This window comes from Quercus robur, chromosome 6 (assembly GCF_932294415.1).
Source record: "Quercus robur chromosome 6, dhQueRobu3.1, whole genome shotgun sequence".
Taxonomy (NCBI): domain Eukaryota; kingdom Viridiplantae; phylum Streptophyta; class Magnoliopsida; order Fagales; family Fagaceae; genus Quercus; species Quercus robur.
In genome coordinates this window covers 32,397,267-32,415,122 of record NC_065539.1, presented here as the reverse complement: position 1 = coordinate 32,415,122, position 17,856 = coordinate 32,397,267, and the positions used below count along the sequence as shown (strand labels likewise).

General features: G+C 35.8%; 1 protein-coding gene across 3 annotated transcripts; it reads left to right on the top strand.

Moving 5' to 3' along the window:
* Positions 1-4,588: 4,588 nt before the first annotated feature.
* Positions 4,589-12,580, top strand: LOC126688462 (uncharacterized). 3 transcript variants are annotated; one of them, XM_050383160.1, is made up of 11 exons: positions 4,589-4,891; positions 5,127-7,864; positions 7,952-8,266; positions 8,353-8,439; positions 9,420-9,572; positions 9,770-9,933; positions 10,009-10,156; positions 10,367-10,489; positions 10,609-10,696; positions 11,751-11,952; positions 12,199-12,580. In XM_050383160.1, exons 2-10 carry the CDS (start codon positions 5,645-5,647, stop codon positions 11,936-11,938), a joined length of 3,486 nt encoding a protein of 1,161 aa, XP_050239117.1. In that variant the 5' UTR covers positions 4,589-4,891; positions 5,127-5,644; the 3' UTR covers positions 11,939-11,952; positions 12,199-12,580. The 3 variants fall into 3 exon arrangements, with proteins under 3 accessions (XP_050239117.1, XP_050239116.1, XP_050239115.1); XM_050383159.1 differs by lacking the exon at positions 12,199-12,580 and having other exon boundaries at positions 5,305-7,864; positions 11,751-12,181; XM_050383158.1 differs by lacking the exon at positions 12,199-12,580 and having other exon boundaries at positions 11,751-12,181.
* The last annotated feature ends 5,276 nt before the right edge of the window (positions 12,581-17,856 follow it).

Below are 17,856 nucleotides of genomic sequence, written 5' to 3'. Positions count from 1 at the left end.
CTTGATGACACAAGCAAGCAAGGACTCATGCATGAACATATAGATAAGCGTGCAAAGATGCAAAGAAACAAAGAGAGCTAAATGGGTGGCACAAAGCAAGTAAGGCAAGCATAACATCGCATGGAGCAGAGAAAGAGTATGCATCAAGCAAACTGACATTACGGGGATGTGTTTTCGCAAGTGGTTACACCCAAATAAGCCAAAAATAGGATGGATGCAACCACATAAGCAAGTGGCATCAAAGACCAATAAACACAAACCCACGGAGAGCACAAGGCATGGCAAAGCCTAGATCTAAATAGGCAAACATGGATATAAAGCAAAGAAGCAAGCAAGCATACACATGTATAAAAGAAATGATCCAAACCCTTTGATATAGGCCTAGGTGTATGGATGTAGGCCTAAACCACAAGACCTAGATCTAAACCCTACCTAAAGGGCCAAAACACAAGAAAGAGAAACATCAAGAGACAAAAAGGGCTATAGAAGCACATGGCATAGTGTCCAACATGTAGATCTAGACACATAAACATGGCACTGAGCACACAAAGATATAGATCTAAGTATAAACATGGTAAAGAGCACATAAACATGTAGATCTAAAAAAAAAAACATGGCAAAAAGCACCTAGGCATATAGATCTAAGCACATACATAGTATTTAGGCATATCCTAGCCCAAGAAGGCTAGGACAACATCATCGAAGCAATAAAACATGTTTGAAAGCAAAGAGACTTACTAGGAAAGCTATGAAACATGCTAAGGAGCAAGATAAAGCAAAAATATACTATGGAAAACAATAAAACATGTTATAAAGCAAGATAACCCTCAAAATCTCAAATCCAAGGTCTTAAGACCAAGGAGAGGAAAAAAGAGTGCAAGAACACTACCTCTTGATTGTTGAGAAAAGAGAGAAATTAAAGGTTTTTTGATGTGTTTAGGAGAGGATTTAGAGAGGAAAATAGAGAGAATCTACCTAGAAGAGTGCTCCGAAAATCCTAGAACTGTTATTTTATTTTATTTTATTTGAGAGGGGTATGGGGGTATAAATAGCTGAAAAGTGACTATTCGGCTTCCGATGGTCGGGTTTGGCGGCCCTTTAGTGGCTACTGGGCCTAATGCTGACATCAGCAATCCCGACTTCTTCCTTGGTTCAGATTTAGATGAATATTTGGAGTCCTTTCCGAAATTTGATTGAGCTGATCTTGATGTCCCTGGAAAGATATGGATGTCTAGTTTCCATAACACTAAAGAAAATGAAATTTCGATGGTCAGATCAAAAGTTATGGCCTCGGGAAGCGAGCTAATGTGCTTTGCACGGTTTTTCGGACATCTCAACCGTTTTAACTCCGATTTTAACCCATGAATAGTCATTGGAAAAGGAATTCAATAATCTTTGCGATGACGCTAGTCTCAACCCGTTCTAATGGTCAGATTAAAATTAGGGTTTTCAGGTCCTTAAGAGTCAACTTGGGTCAAACTTGATGAAAATCACCGAGTAGCTTGAGTTTGATGTAGAAACATGAAAAATATTGTTTTGTGATTATTTTGACCAACTTTGACTTTTGGCCAACTTAGGGTTGACTAGATTTTGGTCAATTTGACCTAAAATGACACTTCAAGTGCTCCACTGCCCAAACGGGTTGCTGCACTTCAATCTAGATGTTTTCGCTATCCCTCCGAAGAAAGTTAATATTTTTAGAATTGAGGGCGGGCAAAATACGGTATCTACAATGTAGAACCGGTTCTATTTGTTAAATAACCAGATATTCATCTGGTTCAAGGTTATCTGGGTCGAACCGGCTTGTATGGTCAGGTCTGGGTCTGGGTTTGACAACCTTGCTGTTAAGTAACACATTATCATGCTGATGTGTTTTATTTTTGCCAAATCAACCCCAAAACTATGTAGTTTTAGTGACACTCTCCCCACTTTAGCACCAAATCTGGTAAGACTATCCAATAATAGTGGGACATATGTAATATATCGAAAGACCATTTAACCTTGAAAATTTCAACAGCCCGCCTTCCCCTTCTTTCCAAAATCAAATTTCAGAATTTCTCTCTCTCTAATCAAATTTCATAAAATATCTCATTTCATTCCGTCACAGTTCTTAAACTCCACCCTGCACTGCTCCCACCACTAGTTTCAACCCTTTTAGCCACCCACCTTTGTTTCACAATGCTAACCCCCAAGGAAAAAAATGGTGCTCTCTGTCTCTCTCTCTCTCTCTCTCAACAAACTTAGATTTGATGTTACAAAAGTGTCATATGTGTTTACAAAAAATACTACCCAGTACCCATTGCCCTTTTTCCATTTCTGTGGCTGGATTCATGAACTTCCTCAACCCCCATCTTTAAATAGGCCAATAGACCTACCAAAGCTCTATCAGTTTTCACTCCCATTGTTTTTTGTAGTCACTTAGCAATTCCAATTGCAGGTAAATTTTGTCTCAATTAATGCCATATTTTTGTTATCTTATTTCAGCTTTTGTGATTTTTTTTTTTTTTTGGTTTCTTTTGTATACACAGATCATATATATTTCTTTTTTCTTGAATTGGTGTGTGTTTGTATCAATGTCATCTTTAGGATGGATTAATCAAGATTTTTTTATTTTTATTTTTTTATTTTAAAAATCCCATAACCCAAGTTCTTTTTATTTGTAATACTGAAAATATTCTTTATTTTCTTTGAAAATAAGTGTATATTTTTTTATGACTTTTTTGGGACTGATTTGGCAAAAATAAAACACATTAGCATGATGATGTGTCACTTAACAGCTGAAACTAATTGTGGGGGGTGACTTGCTAATGGAGCAAAACTTTAGGGTGTAAAATAAAAAATTTGAAATTTTGGGATATAAAATCCTGTCAACCCCAAACTTCAGAAGTGTAATTTGTAATTTACCATTTATTTATTTATATTAGAACCAAGATAAAAATAATATACTCAAGTTTATTTATTTAATTTTTCTGTACATAAAAATCCAAGTCATACTAGATTGATTTGACCCATCAAAGACTAGGTAAGGGTCATAAGATTTTCAACTTGTTTAAGTCTGACCCATTTCTTACGGTTTAATTTGAATCTGAACTCATTTAGTGTCCGTTTGGCGTGATTAGTTTTGCTAACTTATTTTACTATTTAGCTTATTTTTGTTAAGATTCATGAGTTCCATTGCATTTTTTGATACTATTCATGGGTCCCACTATACTATTGCATCTAACTTTTACCTTTATCTACAGTACTTTCAACAAAAAGTTGTCAGTTTTAGCAAAATAACCGGATTCCAAACATGTTTGCCAAGTCTACTTTTTCCCAAGGCCATACGGTCAATAATATATTTGAATGAAAACTTGAAGAGGGTCCTTACAAATGAACTTTTAGGCTACACTAAGAGGCACTTTTCCCTAACATAATTTCATAATTATTTTCATAACTTTTGATGAGATATTCTGATTGGTGTGTAACAAAAATGGTGTTACTAGTAGGGTCACTTGAAAACGATATCCTCTATGTTCTAAATTGTTGGTCCTATTTAGAATATCTAACTTTTCAACGTAAGATCATTTCATGAATTGTTTTTTAGTTAAAAGGTACAAGTATCTAAAATTGCGCTCGATAAATTAAACTCTAAAAAAAGGTGGTATTGACTTTTAAATTAAGGAGTAGGATGAGAATTTTATTTATCAACTTTTCAAAGAGAACTACATTTTTGGGTATTCCAAAATGAAATAGGTGACCAAAAATTTGGGACAAAGAAAGTATTACATAAATAGCAACTTACCACTTTAAGCAAGTTGTGAAAATAGATTTTATTTTATTTTATTTTTTTGTGCCCTAACGTTGTTACTCTTCCACTAAACTTCTCTTCCTAACATAGGTAGAACTAGAATCTATTGTAGGTCTCTTGTGTTATATAAAAAAAAAATTAAAAAAAAAAAACTAGAAGAAGAAAGGAAAATACTAGAGCTATAAACTATTTTACAACATTTTTTTATAAGGTGCTGATGTGTTGAATGATTATTAGTAAGTAAAAAAAGTAATATCAATAGTGGGCCTAAATGGTAATCAGTAAAAATTTGTCACATTAATAGTTTGTAAAAATGATGTAAAATAATATGTGGTTGTAGCATTGCTTAAAAATGAAAAAAAAAAAAAGAGAAGAAAAGAAAGAGATTCCTTTAACAAACATATATTTAAATAATTTTTTTAAAGAAGTGAGTTCTAAATAGCTTAACTAGAAAAGTTTTTTATGATTGAAAAATATATTTGAAGTTTAATTTCCGTCTATATCAAAAATTAATTAGTATATTATTTTGATGATAAAAAAATACAATTATTAGAAGTAGACGGTATAGGTCGAAACTTAATAATAATGAAAAAGTGAAAAAGAAAATGTCTAAATTACATAGCCAAGAAGAATGGGAATATGGGCCGTAGACCCATGACATAAAATATTAATTAGAATGAGGCAACCATGACCCAAAAAACTTTCATGGGCCATTCGAGACCAAAGAACTTTAAAAAGAATATTTAAGATAGAGACAGAAACAGTTATCATAAGTTAGTTTACAGTTAGGCCCTCGAATCTAAAGCCATTGTTGTTCGTGTTCCCTTGGCTTGAATTGATATGCCTGCCGCGTTATTTTAAGCAAACAATGTCGTTATCTCACACCCCCTATTTTGAACTCCCGACCCTTATGCAACGGCCTCTTCTTCTCTCTCTCTCTCTCTCTCTCTCAAACCCAAACTCACCATTTTCTTTTTTTGGTTTTCTTTTTAAATAATAAATTAAACTAAAAATGTACAGACTTCAATCCAAATCCAATGCAACAACCTTTGGAGCTTAATTCCATTCTATGTAGTTTGTACACGTGCACCATTTTCCCAGGTTCCCTTCTTACCATTCCTTCTCTTTGATGTTTAATTCAATTTTATCAATCTGGGTATTTTTTATTTTATTTATTGAAACATCAGGATCAGATTTTTAATTTCAATTCTCACATACCCTCCTTTTTTTCTTTTCTCTATACATTTTTTTTTTCTTTGTATGGTTTTTATTTTTATTTTTATTCATTGCTTCATATATGATGTTGATAATTGATGTTATGCTATTTCTTGCACAGTTGAATTTGTAAGTTCCTTTGTGGAATTAAGGCAAAATCCCCTGTGATGTGTTTGTTGTGCAAAAAATGTGTGTCCGTGAGAGCCATGAATTTTGCTTCCAGTTTATTTATGATGGAGTAAATATGCGAAATACGGTGGAATCTTTGTTTGAAATTGTTTCATTTTGTTGCTTGTAAGGGAATATTTGTCGAAGACTGTTTCATTACGTCGTATACAAAGTTTTGAAGCCATAGGGAGAGGCATTGAATGTGGATCTAATTTTGAAGAGTGGGAGATGATGTACATGACCCTTTAAAGAAATTGTACAGTATCTTATATTATCACTATTCTTGGTCCAAGTTTATAGTGAAAGTAAGCCTTTGAAGCTATAGGTGTTGTTGATAATTCCATTGGTTAAGTTTCAAGGTTGAGTTTGTACAAATGAACAGATTGTGTGGCATAGAGGGAGTAAGGCATAAAAGACCAGAGAATGTTAATATGAAGCTATAAAAAAAGAAGAGGGAGTTCTACCAAGACCATGACTAGTGAGGCTCCTAGTTCTTCAGGCCAACAGTTCCACAAAGATACACAACAATTTCCATCAAGTGTTAGAACTGCTGCAGAGAGAAAAATATATAATATCTGTGTGCAGACAGGTGAGGAATTTTCAACTGAGTTTCTGCAGGATCGTGTTGCTATGAGAAGACTACCACATCAGCCAAAGAGAGTGGGTTTTAATTTTAATCAGAACCATCAGCCATTCCATGAGGATCTCAATGGCATTGTTGAGCTACAAAGAATTGATTCTGATTGTGATTCTGAGTTCACAGTGTTTGTCCCAGGGACAAGATATGGGGCTGAGGCGGAGAAAAAGACTTATGCTGATAGTATAAACAGAGTTTATTGGGAATATGGTGCAAATGGGCAAGTACCAGGTAAGTTTTCTGATGAGAGTAATCCCGATCGAGGCACTCCAGGACCAATTGCTCCACCCCTCTATGTAGTGGGGTCCCATCAGTCACACTATCCTTATGGGCCAGGATTTTCAGAAGGCTCTTTCTCTGGAAAGATGAAATTTCTATGCAGCTTTGGGGGAAGAATATTACCAAGGCCAACCGACAGTAAGCTTAGATATGTGGGGGGGGAGACCCGGATTGTATCCATCAGGAAGAGCATCACTTGGGAGGAACTTATGACCAAGACTTATGCAATTTGTAACCAACCTCACACTATCAAATACCAGCTTCCTGGTGAGGATCTTGATGCGCTTATATCTGTTTGTTCAGATGAGGATCTTCATCATATGTTAGAGGAATATCAAGAGCAGGAAAGAATTGAGGGTCCTCAAAGACTCCGGATGTTTCTTATATCTTTAAATGAATCTGGGAGCCCAAGTTCTATGGAAGGAAGGGCTGCCCAGCCAAGCGATGTTGATTATCAGTATGTTGTTGCTGTTAATGGCATGGTGGACCCCCCAAGGAAGAGCTCTAGTGGCCAGAGCCAGAACAGCCAGTTAGGAAACACCTCAGATCATAGTCCAACTTTTCATAGAGACTCTCCTACATCTGGATATGCTTTGGAGACTAAGGATTGTAGTCCAAGTTCCTTGAACAAGGCAGGAATGTTCTCAAACCCTGCTTCTCAGTTTTTAACTACACTTCAGATACCAAGTAATTCCTTCAATCAATCGCCTCCTATATCTCCAGTTCAGAACAGAGATCCTAAGAATTCTAATGTGCAAATTTATTTGGATCAACCTTGTGCTAATGGCCATCAAGGTATCAATCCATTTGTTATGGAAAAACTACCCTGTGACAATCCCTATTATGTTGATGCCATGGGTTATCACCATAATCTTCCTCATGGGACTCCATTGATGAATTATCATCATCATTACAAATATTTGGTTGAAACTAACCAGGCTAACAAACTCAATGACAGACACTTTCACTACCGTATTCCCAGTAAAGACGTGCGTTCTCCATCATATGAGAGGCAAATGATTAAGGAAAGGGCATTCCATTCAGAAAAGATTGCCCCTAATGCTGATGATCCAATGAGCTTATGGTCAGGGCCTAATGATACAGATGGTTCTCATCGCAAATTAATGCATGCATTCTCTGACTCACAGTTGCAAGAGCATGATGAGAGGTCCAACTGCAACTTCCCTACTGGGAGAGAAAAATCACCTACATTTGCAATGTTAAATTACGCACAGAAATTGCCAATACAATGCAAAGAGAGAATTCATGATGAACACCAAATAGATGAATATGAGAATAAGCCTACTTTCAAGGCGCCTAAAGATTTCAAGGAAAATTTTGAACTGGGTCGAGAAATTTTCAGCTGGACAGATGGGATTACCCCTTATTCTGATCAAAACCAACAACAATTTGAAGGAAATGTTGAAGTTACATCACATGATAATGTCATTGAGCTTAAGAATTTACCAGACCTTAACTGTCTCCCCAGTGTTTGTCTATTCTCAGAAGAGCTACAAAGCCTCAGAGAAGGGATTTCTGTTCCAACAATCATTCCTTCAGAAAGGTCTGCAGATAGCATGAGCGAATGCCCCTGTGTTTACCAATTGGATGCAACTGTTCCTAAAATTTTAATCAAGAGCCAAAGACCTGATGAGGATAAGCAGTGTGCTACAACTGAGACATTAAGTAGTCAAGTAGTTTCTGATTGCTACCCTGGAATACTACCTCTTGCACCTGAGGAATTGCTTGACCAAGAATCCATGGTCCCAAGCTCTGTAAGTATATCTCCCTTTGCAGAAATGTATTTATATCCAAAATTATGATTTCATATGAATAACACTCCCATGTCTGCCTTATTTCAGAACTCAACCACAAGCACTGTTTTGAGTAGAGAGACCCCTGTACAGAAAGTTGAACTGATAGGATTTAGCACACAATCTTATGAGGAATTGAAGATTGGAGATGTTATCTGTGTCCAATCACAGGAATCAGATGGTCATCCTGACAATAAGGTACTGGAACAAATGGTTATTGTTGAAGATGTAACCGATTGTACACCTGCTGGCATCCCCTTGTGCTCAAAAATTGTCCCATGTATAGAAGATGAGGATAGTGATGATTTGCTATCCCCTAGGAAAACAGAATCAGAGAATTCCATTCCAGAATCTGAATGCGAGGTAAACATATTTCCTATGGAACTGGAGTTAATGTTTTATGAAAATGTGTTTAGTGGTCTATTTGAGCTTCCACCTTGTATTCACAGGGTGTGAGAGTTGATGGCAGAGATACGTATGATTCAATCAGTGATGCTGCAATAGCTGAAATGGAAGCAGGCATCTATGGTTTGCAGGTTCGAAACTGCTATCTTATGGATTTAGGCGTGATATGATATTGGTCCCCTTTCCCATTTTGATAGCTGGATTTCTTTTGATTCTATGCCTGGCCACTTAGTCCAATTGGTTAGAAAATGTCCTTTTCTTATGAAGGGTTGGGTATTTAGGAAAAGCTAGTATTTTGCTCAGTATTGGAAGTGATCTAGTACACAGAATGAGAGTTAAAATAATATTGGCATGTTAAATATTTTTTGAAATGAAACTGCTCTCTTATGGGCATGACCTGTACATTTGTTAATATCAGTCTATGGTTAATGAATTACCATGAGACAACCACTTCCCCCCAGATTTTCTATTTTGCTATGGATTTTTAAGCAAGCTATGCCATGATTCAGTATACAACTATACATATGGTGCGCAATGCATGGGCTCCATAGATTTAGAATTGAACTCATGACCATCTGATTCGTAGTGATTGGTATCTCCTTGCAAAGAAAATTGAAGGTTGAAGTCTGTATTTGTAAGAAAAATAATGGCATCTAATAAATAGCTGTCTTTCTCAAAGTCCTAAGAGAATGAAATGCTCATGAATCATTATGAGAGCCAAGTAACGTTGGTTTCATTTGTTTCTTCATTATTTTATCTTTTTTCTTGCCTAACTATGCACCTTTAAGATATTGTCTTTGTACACAAATTTGTCTTGTCTTAAAAAGGAAATAGTCTTGCAAGGAAAAAATTATGATTACATATTTTAGAAATATTTTCTTAGTTTTCTTCACTACATAAGGATTTCATTGTCATAATAGGTAAAAGCAAATTCAGATTTGCCAAAACCCACCTGTAATCTGAAAGTAACAACCCTGTATTCTAAGATTCACTCCCTTCTCATGTTTCTATCATTCTTTCTTCTTCTTCTTGCCACTTTTCTACTTTTTTTTTAGCAAAAGAAAGTATATTTGGAGTGAGTTTAACTGAATGCTTCATTTGTTGATATCAGACTATCAAGAATGCTGACCTTGAAGAACTGCAAGAGTTAGGATCTGGTACATTTGGAACTGTATATCATGGAAAGTGGAGGGGAACAGATGTTGCTATTAAGAGAATCAAAAAGAGTTGCTTTTCAGGAAACACATCAGAGCAGGAGCGACTGGTATAATTTTCGTTTAATTTCTCACAATGTACAGAAGTTTCCAACCTAAAGAAAAAAAGGATTCTGCATGGAATTAGTGTCTCCATGACTTGAAGGATATATAGCATCACTTAGTTCAAATATATATTTTCTACACTATAAAATTTGGGTCTCTGAATTTTTATGGATGAAAATTTCAACTCCACCTGTTTGTTCAGATAAAAGACTTCTGGCGTGAGGCACAGATACTGTCAACGCTTCACCATCCAAATGTTGTAGCATTCTATGGGGTTGTTCCTGATGGTCCTGGTGGAACATTGGCGACCATAACTGAATATATGGTAAATGGATCATTGAGGAATGTACTAATAAGGAAGGATAGGTGAGTGGATTCATACATTTTTCAACCCTTTCACCCTCTAAATAGTTTTTTGGATCCTCAGAATCCTTCCTGCAGGGTGCTCGATCGTCGAAAAAGGCTTATGATTGCAATGGATGCAGCTTTTGGCATGGAGTATTTACATTTGAAAAATATTGTCCATTTTGATTTAAAGTGTGACAATTTGCTTGTCAATTTAAGGGATCCTGAAAGACCCATTTGCAAGGTATTTAATAGTGGAACAAAATTTTGATCAACCCAGTTGTCTTCTGTAGTTGTTTTCATCTACTCATAATTACTAACTTTTCTGTGGTATATGAGGTGTTCAGTAATTTGTTTTTCCTGCATGATTTTAGCTCACTGACTTATTAGAAATGCATTTTATGATATACGGAAGCATTGTACAACTTACCCATGGTTGTGACCTGCTTTGCAGGTTGGAGATTTTGGGTTGTCAAGAATAAAATGCAATACACTTGTCTCTGGTGGTGTTCGAGGAACCCTTCCATGGATGGCACCAGAATTATTAAATGGCAGCAGCAGCCGGGTCTCCGAGAAGGTATATGAACTTGGGATAAAACCTAGTATCTTCCATTATTGAGTTTATCTGCTAAATCAGAACAAATTATGTCCCAAACAATGTAATAACAAGATCTTTTGAATTCCTTTCTTTGACAGGTTGATGTTTTCTCATTTGGTATTGCAATGTGGGAGATTCTGACCGGTGAGGAACCATATGCTAACATGCATTGTGGTGCTATCATAGGTAAGTTCAGACCTATTGCAGTAATTATTGTGCATTTTTTTTTATCTGTTTTGATTTTATACCATCTCAATAGAGCCGTATTCAACCTACTATGAGTTTCATAGTGCATACGGCATACCATTGTATTAATTTGTTGAGTTAACTTCAATTATTCTTTTAATGGGCAAAGAGGTGGTTACTGATTTGTTGAAATATGTTCACAACTATGGTGTTATTTTTCAACTTATGATCATAAGGGTGTTGTTGACGGAGATCATTTGGAGTAACATTTATGATGAATTTCAGTGGCCTTTTATGGAGACCCATAAACGCAGGGTAGAAGCACAACTCTTAAGGTGTGTCACTTGCATAAAGGTTCTCCTAGAAATTTTCGGTGCTGACCACCTCCTGTGGAACCCACTTAAACATTGTTGTCCAATTAAAGTACATTAATTTCCTCCTGATGACTCTTACCAATTAACAATGTTTTTGACATAAATTTCATTAGTTCTTCCGATGGGCCACCATCTAGTGCAATGGTGTAAATCTCATACTATCAAGCACAAGTTTGCAGGTTCAGCTTTTTGGGAATGGTCACTTCATGCAATAATGTCAAACGTTAGGACAGTGGTTTCTCTTCCCCAACCTTCCGTCTGCCTGCACAGTATCCTGCTTTGGCAGAACCATGACTTGAGTTTTACCTTACTCATTCAAAGTTATTCCTATATCAGAACCCTAGTCCCTCTCTTGGTGCTGTTCATTGACAAAAGTTATTTGAATACATTTTGTGGCATGGTTCTCTTGAGCAGAATTTCAAAATCTTGGTTCAACATTGTTTTTGGTTACTTTAGGAAATCAAATAAATATTGTTTTAGCTTTCCTTTTGACGTTTATATCTCTAAACATTTGATTTTTCTGGGTAAATAAATGTATATGTTTCTAGGTCATATTTCTTGAAATGCCTAATTTGTTAATATTCTGCCACTATCTTTACTCTCAATCATTCTATACTTTTAGTATGGCTATGTTAAAATTTGGATGATCATTTTTGTGGTGTTGTGAACTTTGTATGAAGGAGGAATTGTAAGTAACACGCTCAGGCCTCTAATTCCAAAACGTTGTGATCCTGAGTGGAGAAAGTTAATGGAAGAGTGCTGGTGTCCCCATCCTGAAGGCAGGCCATCATTCACAGAGATTACAAATAGGCTACGCATAATGTCAAATGCAATCCAGAAAAAGCGGCATTCTCCTGCAAATAGATAAACCAAGATCGCCATGTAAGTCACACTTATACATACACCCAAAAAAAAAAAAGGTTAAAAGGTTTATATTTTCATGCACAGTCTGTAAACTTTGTGAAGTAGCTTCATACAAGCCATTTAACCTGTACATTGAAAGTAAAAATCAGATCTGTATGTTCTTTGTACCTTTCCACTTGTTTACTTTTTCACATGAAACATTCATAGAAGGTAAAAATAATATGTGAAATGTCAGTTTATTGTGAAATTCTTTTAATTTCTTAGAGAAGATGATGGGAGTGCATGGCTTATGGAGCTGTTATAGAGCTGCATTTGGAGTAGGGAATTCTTGCATAGAAAAAAAGTTGCTAGAGAGAGCACAGACTCTTCGAATTTTCCACTTATAGGCACCGTTCACTGTCTGGAAACTCACTTCTTTTGCTGAGTTTTCTCTTGACCTTGCAATAATGAAGTTCAGAATTCTGATTTTAGTTTGTCTCAGTTGAGTCCCATAACAGAGTTAGGAGTGCTGCCATGCTGCATACCTTTGCATGACAAATACAATATTATTAATCCATAGACAGTTTATCTTCGTGTATATAATGTAATTTTTTTAAAATGTTAATTTATATGAGATGAATCTAATGAAGTGCTGTGAGTTATGCCATCATCCAGTGATTCCAGTCCTCAGATGTTGAATCTTTTATAAAAGACAGATCTGGGTGAAATGATTAAATATATATATGAAAAAAAAAATTTCTTTTGGAGGAATCTCCTCCTCCCTCAATACGTTGCAATTCATAAGATCATCTACTAGTATGATTTAAATAAATCATATTACCAATTATAAAGATTATATGACTAAATGTAGATATTGATGGTTTTTTTTTAGGGTAAATTACAAAGTTGGTCTTTATTTTCAGTAGGAAAAAAGATTAAGTAATAAGTTAGCTTATAATCAAGACCCAAACACACATAATACAATTATAAAGAACAATAGTTGTCAAAATTGAGTTAAATTGTTAAATACAAGAATTTTGTAAAGAGTTAAAACAAACTAAAAGATAAAAGAATTCTGAGCAATAATAATTAAAGTTCACTTAGCGATAATAATTAACATGTTTATTGTATTTGAAAATAATGGATGATTTCCAAGATTTCATCTTAGTAATAATAATTAATATGTTCATTATATTATGAAACTATATGCCAAATGAAATGATAGTTTATGTAGGGGCAAAGGCCCAAGATCATACAATGGGCCTTGGGTCCCGTATGGAAAATTTGACCACGTCCGAGGAGAAGGCGTGGGTGCCAAAAGGACTCCGGGCCTAATTCTTGTGAGCCTGAAGATGCTTAAAAGGCGGTCCGAGGAGAAATGTCTCCTCGGACGTACCAAATATGGTTCAAACATGCACTCTGCCTGCTAGTAGGATCCACCCCAACGAGCACTAACAAGGATGAGTCTCACAAGCTCGTAAGAAGGAAGAAAGCGTAGGATGCCAAGGGTGAGGCTGCAGCTGCCAGATCAAATGTATGGCAACTACTTTTCTGGCCGCATTAATGTGGAGAGGACTTGTGAACAGTGTTGCCTTGGCTATCACAACTCATAGAAAGATGGGGGGGATGTCCAATGGGACAGGCACTCAAGTGAAGGTCTAGATGATCAACAAATATAAAGCCCTGATGACTTCAAGAGGACTATATAAGAGAGGGAGTCCCCATGAAGAAGGGGATGGAGAAAAAAAAGGGAACTTTGAACAGAAGAACAGTGTTAGAACCATAGCCTTTGAGCAGGGACCGATATACCTCTTACACGTCTCCTCGGACTGAATATCTAATGGACATAAATGGGATTTTCTTACTTTCAATTGTTGCATGACCCAATTTTAGCTAGTATACACTTCGTTAAGGCCTAGTTCTGTAACCCACTCTTTATAAATTCATTGTTTCGGGCTCCTTGGGCCAGAACCCCATACCTGTTGGGCCTGGGTCCTGAATTGTGATCCTACAGTTTATATTTTATTTTCTTGCTAATATTATGGACAAATTTGTAATAAAGAAACATCATTGATAACAAGATTCATTTTTTTTTTTTATCTAAGATTTATCTTTTTATTGATTCTCAAAAAAAAAAAAAAAAAAAATCCTGTTATATTCCAACACTTGAATTACCTTAATTTGAGCTTCAACTCAAGGCAATCAGCTGGAACATGTCTCCAATCCCAAGGAGGGTGAAGTGCTAATTTGGAACCCATCTAAGCCACCAATACTAATTGGCTCCTTGGGTGCCCAAGAATTGTTGATCTGAGGCCTCGATTTTCTGAACTAACTGCCGAACAATACTTTAGTCTTTAGGCCAAATACTCTGTTATTCAGTCTTTTTTCGCTTCATATTGAGTTGGCTTGTGCCTTGAGTTCTAACATAGTCCTAACAGTAAGTCCTCAACTATTTCTCTCTTTCTTAAATTTGATTAGTAAAAGAAAAAGATAACAATGTAATAGCATTAAAGTTGACAAGCGGTTAACATATGAATATTATATTTCTCTCACTTATAATTGGAAAATTATTAGGTAATCTTGGAGTGCCATAAATGAGTAGTCTCCCCTCTTACATGAATAGTGGGTCTTATCATTAATTTAATTAGGAGGACTCACCATTCATGTGAGAGGTGGGAGTACGCATTTATGGTATTCCAGGAGTATACAATAATTTTCTCTTATAATTAACTCCGGTGGAAGGATACCTAGCTGCGTAACGAGGGTTATCATTTCACCATCTACCATGCATGGAAGGTTGTCAACAAACAAAATGAGCATTTGCAAAGCTTAATTCCTCAACTCATATGGACAGTATGACCATGCAGACTAAATTTTCAAATTGAAGTCCAACGTCTAGCACAATATATATACGTTGAATTCTGGGGCATGCCATATCTTTATCTTCTTGCTATGTAATAACACGAGTAAGAGTAAGAGAACAATACCTGCTATAACTATGTGGTAAAACTTTCTTTCTTAAGAGAGAAATTATGTTTGCCCAATATTTAAGGTTAAAGTTAAACTACCTTTTGAAGTCGAAAATGAACAGATTTTCAATCATAAAAGTTGCATAAAGAAAATTTTCACTTAGCCAAGAAAAGTCAATTAAGTCGATGCTATATCTCTTGGGAAATTTATTATAAAGTATATATAAATGTTCAACATAGTGAAAGGCAACTATGTTACTAGCTACTACGTACATCCCTTTTGTTGGCCTAGTCAACATACTTTTGATAAAACAAAAATAAATAATTATATTATTATATCTCTTCAACTCTATACATACTTTGCCGCCATTTCCCATCGATCCATGCATCCAATTGTCTCCTCTATGACTCCACCAAGACGAGCACATATGAAAAGAAAATAGCTGCAAGAAAGAATATTAGTGGCTAATCCTATCCTTAATGTTGCCCATTGGCATAGCAATTACTTAACCTTTGATTATTGATGATGCCGAAAAAATCACTAGTGAGTCACATGGTCTTCACGTGCTCCTGACAAGAACCTGCACAACACAAAAGCTGAAGATCTTAAGAGGAGTACCGGTGTGGTACCGACCAAATACCCTCTGACGGCCAAGTTAGAGAAACCTCTTGTTCACAATTCTAGAGTACCAGAGATGGGGTGAATTATGCGTACCTTGGTTGGTGAGAGTATTGAGGCTTTTATAGTAGTAGAGGGTTGACCTCTCTTCCTTTGACTAGAAGTCTTTTCCTTATAGAAGTCACTTTATGTATTTTACATTCACACACCCTACAGCAATGGAGCTATTTTACTTTTTAATACAATAAAATAATATAAACACTATAATAAAATAATATTTCATTCAACCAACACACTACCACAACCACCAAACCCATAAAAATCACTGCACAACTACAACCCCACCGTGCCTATCAAAACCAGTGAAGAAGAACAAAACAAAAACCCAGAAAAATCAACACAGCCAAACCGAAACCTATGCGTGATACTCTGTCCGATTCAGTACCGGCCGACGAGACCTGCGCCGATCATCGATCAGTGATCATAAACAGTGATGATGAGTGCAAAGTGAAATGGAATACTCCGATTTGAGGTGAGTCGGGTAATGTAAGACTCGATCGGAGCTAAAAATGGAGAGAGAGAGAGAGAGAGAGAGAGAAAACGAAAGAGAAGTGGGTTTGAGGCGATCAACGGCATGGGTCTGAGGTTGATCGGTGGCTTGGGACGATTGGTGAGTCGATGACGTCAAGCTTTGGTGGCGGCGACGTTGACGATGAGTTGGGTCGGCAACAGTAAACGTGAGCTTGAGAGACCGGAGTTGAGAGAGTGAGATTGAGAGAGATTCCGGAGTTGAGAGAGTGAGATTGAGAGAGATTCCGGAGTTGAGAGAGTGAGATTGAGAGAGATGAGGTTCAGAGATGAGATGAGACTGAATGAGAAAGAGAGAGGCATGGTGAGAGTGAATGAGAAAGCAAGTGGCATTTTTTTAATCAACAGCTGAAATAAAATAATGTTTTTTTTTTAGCTCTCATGAACAGTGGAACTAAAAAAAATAGATTTAGCTCTACTGCTGGAGCATGATTTTAGTGTCTGTGGAGCTAAAATTTAGCATTATAGCAATATAGTATCACTATTGAGTGCTTTTAGGTACGTAAGTCAAATATGTTATAATTGAATTGAGACTTCTCCATGCACAAAATGCTATTGGATCAATTTGGGCTTTATGTTAGTCAACCTATTATAGTAGTAGTGTTTTCATTGGTCAGCCATTAAACTCTTGAATAAAATGGGGCAATAGGTCTTGCACTTTCTATCACTTTTCATATGACATTTTCCTTTCTTTTCGTTTCTTCAAACAAAGAATCTTTCGAATTTTCTTACAAAATGCTTTTTAATTATGATCTATCATCATTCATCACTGGTGTATTTGACAAGCACACATTCTCTGATATTTTAGAAAGATCCATTATTCTATATAATTTATATTCAATTTTTGGTCGGCTACTCAGATTTCAAACAACAGCTAGCACGAATTTCATTAATTATAAATATATAATATATTGTATCGTATATTTACTAAGAAAAAGCCTACGTCTATGTGATTGGACAACTTTTTATCTCCGACTCAAATGAAAGACGTACACCTAATTAATCGAAACTGATTAGCCCCCACCTGGCAACTGCGGACAGAGCCTCTTATGATCTAGCTGACGCATGCCATGACTAAAATATCCATCATATATATATATATATATATATGTGCCTTAAATTAATGATTCTTGTCTAAAAATACATGAGCCTCAAAGGTAGAAAAAGGCATTTCCTAAGAATATCTTCTGCATAATTGAAAAAGAAAAAGAAAAAGAAAACGTGTTTATTATGCGTATTGGGTAATGGGGTATGGATTATACACACATATTGTATGATGGAAATCAACGTTAACGTTGATATTAAATATTTTAGAATTAGGTGGCATTTGGATAAGGACAAAAAGCCAGCGTTTGCATTTGGCCTTTTTATTTTTATTTTTATTTTTTTTATGCACTTATTTTTTTAATGCACGTGGATTATACTGTTATGTACTTATTATGTATTGTTCACGTATTATTCACATACTGTTCATATATTGTTTACGGGATCCACAACTACTTTATTTAGAAAAAAAAAAAATTAAAAATGGATCTCACGACACTACTCACACATTTAAAAATTATTTTGCTACAGTATTTTCAGTTTTCAGCAAAATAAGCAGTATCCAAACGGACCCTTAATGTACCGAATAAGAACCATCAAATGGTAGGTCCCGTTGGCTATGTTTTAAAATTTAAACCCATGATATTTTGTTGTAAATCCCAAGCCCATGCTCTAGAATTTTCCTTGGCTAGCATGGGAATTTTCGGCAGCAAACAAAATCCT